The sequence below is a fragment of the Aplysia californica genome, unplaced genomic scaffold, assembly GCF_000002075.1.
Source record: "Aplysia californica isolate F4 #8 unplaced genomic scaffold, AplCal3.0 scaffold00896, whole genome shotgun sequence".
Lineage (NCBI taxonomy): Eukaryota > Metazoa > Mollusca > Gastropoda > Aplysiida > Aplysiidae > Aplysia > Aplysia californica.
Genome location: NW_004798166.1, coordinates 165,143 through 169,302, shown reverse-complemented (window position 1 = coordinate 169,302; position 4,160 = coordinate 165,143). Strand labels below are relative to the sequence as shown.

Genomic DNA, 4,160 nt, shown 5'->3' with positions numbered 1-4,160 from the left:
ACCCCCCCACACACACACTCGGAAATGATTTTTTAAATAATCGATGGGTCAGTTAGCACGTTTTAAACCAGCTGTCAGCAAGCAAAATAATTCCAAAGGAAAGAGAAGTCTTAATAACCAGACAGAAAGAGTGGTTTAAAAAAGAACAGAAACAAGAATATATAGTATCAAGAACAAGTCCCAGCGGTATACTGTTGGACGCAATAAATGTACTCTACTCTGAAATTAGTTTGGGTAACGTGAAGCTCATATGCACAAAAATGGTATTTTTGCTAGGAATTTAAAAAAGCTCGGGAAACAGAAACAGCAGCAAGAGAGTAGAGAAGACAGATCCAGTAGAGGCACCAACCAAATACCTGCATTCAGATTATGCTAAACGGACAACTCACTACCACGTGAGTACAAAGTTCTATCTGACATTTTCGGCCGTTTTCGGTCAGAAATCAAATGTTCTATCTGTTATATCAAAATTGTAAGATTATCGTAAGATTATTCGGAGTCGTTATCAAGATATTCAAAGAATTGCACTAATTTGAAAAAGCCTTACATGATATAAAACTGAAAATCTTTGACGTCTAATTTCTCATAACTAGATACTGAGCAGATAAAACTAGGTAGTTCAAAGGTAGTAAACTGTGAACAGAATCCAAATCGTAAACTTGAAAATCACGTTCCCATTCGATAAGCTAAATGTATCACGAAAGATTTGAAACTGATGCTCGTCATTATGAAGTTATAGGAACCATCTTCAACTTCATCCAAATGTCTTGATTACGTTGAAACAAAAATAACATTCTATATTTGAATAGAACTCAACATATTTGCAGTTGAATGAGATGGGGGGTCGTCTGGTGTTAGATGTACAATTGGCGAGAAAATGGCCGTCACAGTTTAGTGACTTTCAAAGCTTGAGTGCCCTTGAAAACTGAAAATTAACATTCTTTGTGACTTTCATTAAAGTTTTTCAGTAAAATTCACACAGAGATGTGTTTTTAAATAGACATATTAAGTAAAGTAAAGTAAAGTTGTTCCCGCATCCGATCCGGACATTGAGGATTGCCTTGTTATTGAGACAACTTCATGGGCCTTCGGCATAATATTGTGGTAGGGTGGCCAGTTCCTTTCCACGCAGCCTTTACTTCCGTTAACTCGAAGTCAGGTACCTATTACTGCTGGGTGGGCAGGAGGGAGCGAAAAAAATCCGTGTCCGAACCGAGGCTCGAACCCGAACTTTCCGCTTCGGAGACGGGTGCACTAACAACTCCGCCACCACACCTTCATAGACATATTAGGGCTTCAAGTTAAAAGAAATGAGTAACTTATATTTCCCATCGGGCGGAAACATGTCGATTTCTTCGATTTTGTTATTTCGACGTGTGCCTGATTTCACCACGAGACAACACAACATATTACACAGACAGCAAGGCACTGGGTGTAGAAATTGTCATTTACAAAACAGAAACAGAAACTGAACACAAAGAAGCATTGATCTGAGACACAAAGGAAGGAAAGAAAAGATGTTAGACCTTCTATTACTGTCCCGCTAAGGCATGCTCCAGACTGATTATTTCGTTAGAATAACATCTTTTATAACAGACAAAAAGGACTCTGAATAGTAGCTGAAAAACCCCGCCACCTCCCTTAACAAGAAAGAAAAAAACCTAACAGCAAACAAACAAACAAACAAACAAACAAAACAACAACTCCCGCCCCACCCACAAAACGCCACAAGGTGGAAGAAATCAGTAACAACATGTCATTGTGTAGTCTCATAATTAGAGCTGTTTGATCTACTGCACAACTTCCAGATTCCCCGTTGGGGGAGTCACAGTGGAGTTGCAGCAACATCAGATAAAAACAGGAAACAGTGGGTTCTGATCTCCCTGATGCGGGAAGACATAAGGGGCTACACTTTACCTCTACCGAGTTTTTCGACCCCTCCCCCCTTTCTCCCTTCTCCCTTCTCCAAGCTAACGAAGGGTGTACAAATAGAAACAAAATAAGCAGACAGAGTTCGGGATGTTGGGATGGATCCTGAAAAGGAAGGGGGGTGGGGTGGTGGGGGAGAGTAGAGATGGACATGTTCCGACTATTGTGACCCCAACACTATGGACAAGGCGTGACAAGGTGTGACACGTACAAATCAAAAAGCAATAGCTACTCAGAAGTGGAAACCTACCTGACAACCACCCCGCTCTCCCCAGCTTTCCGCCTGGTTAACACTCCGGACATAGTGACCTTGACCCTGATACGCCATATAGGTCACTTGCACGGTCGAAGAGTCACGACCTAGGAAAAGAAATAGAAAATATGAAAACAACGACTATTATATGATATAAATATGAATACGTGTCTTGATTAATTTTGGTCAACCCCTTGGCTTGAAAATCGGGTCGTTTTATGGAGTCTCCAAGGCTGCTCTCAACTCATTTGATTCGGTTTTAACGGAGACTTACGGAGAAGGACGTTAATTTCGGAGGTTCTACCTCTTAAATAACGTTACAGGGTTAATGGGGGCGTTAAACCCATACATTTTCTTTACTTACAGACAAGCATAGTTTATTCAATTTGAGACTTAAAAAGACACCAACGAAACAAACGCACTATAACTCACGGAAGGTCACGAAGTTAAACATTGATCTTGCTCTGAAAACAACATTGTTCACTTTTGTTTTCTTTTTAAAAACACTCAAACTCAAAACCTCGTAATTGCAAAAATCGAAAAAAAAAAAAATAACGTTCATAGTCAATGAGTGAGGCAAAAATGGCAGTATTTGTGTTTAAAACCTTCGAGCAATGTATTTCGAGTCCTAGCAGCGTTGCTTTCATCAGCACTCTTAAAACGGATTATTTTTTTCACTTTGGAAGCAAACATGAGTGGTTGGTTGGCGGGCACTCTGGTGTGGTTTACTCCTTATTTCTTATCAAACCACTGCCATCCTTATCTCCCCCCATTTCTCTTAGTATGTTTCTCTTTTGTAACACCTCTAATCTCCAGCATTCACAATTTGACCAGCTAGTGTTGCATGTTCTGTAAAACTCTTACTAACCCACAAAAAAAAAACCAACAAAAATTTCAAACATGACATTTTGGTATATGCCGCCTTTCTTCATAAGATGGGAGCCCTCGAACATAAAGCTGGTAGGAAAAGTATTGATGGCATTTTGGCCTCCATCCAACATGGAGCACCCTCGCGTTCCGCTACAACATACGACTATGAACCTGTCGATAATAAAGGAAAGAGGCAACAGCTGTGCAATAAGTTCCTGATCTTATAACACCACTCACAATTCTAACTCCTCGATCAACTCCCCAACCATCCCCTCCCCCACCTTACCTTTTCTCTGTTGCCCGGTCCCCAACCACCCCCCCCCCTCATCCCAGATCCCCAATTCCAATGTCAGAAACTCTTCACATGACTCTCTCATAAAAACAGATTACCGAGTTACCTTCTTATGTCAGAAAAGCCTTAAACATCGTTTTTGAATGTCAGTAGTTACTGCTGCCTGTCGTATGGTTCTTTCGTAGCGGGATATGTAATCCATCTTTATTGCTTTCGTGAGATGTGTAGTATTCATTACAAGATCGTCCCCTTATGTTCACTTATGATTGTTCAATATTATGCAAAAAGAAGTCTTCAAAACATTTTATCCCTTACTTATCAACATCTTTCTGAACTATTTATTAGTAAAGATAGAAATACAAACGAGTTTTTCATATCTATTCTCGATCAAAGATCACCAATTTGACAAGACAACATGCTGTTCCGACAAATGAAAAAAATCAGGATAGATAGTTTTTTTTCTAGTTTTAGTAAGAGTTTTACAGCACTTGCAACACAAAAAGGTCATATAAATACCGACGATTCGAGGTGTTACTAGAAAGTAACAAACACAAAATAGAAGGAAGAGAGATAAACAGATGTTTGATAGGAAAGAAGGAGCAAACGACACCAGAGCACCCGCCAACCACCCACAAAAAGATAGATAGGCAGACAGAAATAAACACTGAGAACGAACAGATGTAAGACCAACAATATTAATGAGATAACTTAACCCTATGCGTACTCCCTGAGGTCATAAAAATTTTGTACACCCAGGGTTGTATTCTTCACATTTTAGAATACTTCTAGTACGAAAATCTCTTTGAAACTTTCAGT

General features: G+C 39.7%; 1 protein-coding gene across 1 annotated transcript in view; it reads right to left on the bottom strand.

Annotated features, from left to right (window-relative positions):
* The window catches only part of LOC101857370 (cyclic nucleotide-gated channel cone photoreceptor subunit alpha), a gene marked incomplete at its 3' end in the record, with an annotated part of 47,260 nt that extends 44,924 nt beyond the window's left edge, over positions 1–2,336 (bottom strand). Inside the window, exon 1 of the mRNA XM_013089210.2 lies at positions 2,180–2,336. Within this exon, the coding sequence (XP_012944664.1) occupies positions 2,180–2,232 (53 nt within the window). The remainder of the gene's footprint in view (positions 1–2,179) is intronic.
* Between the last annotated feature and the right edge of the window lie 1,824 nt (positions 2,337–4,160).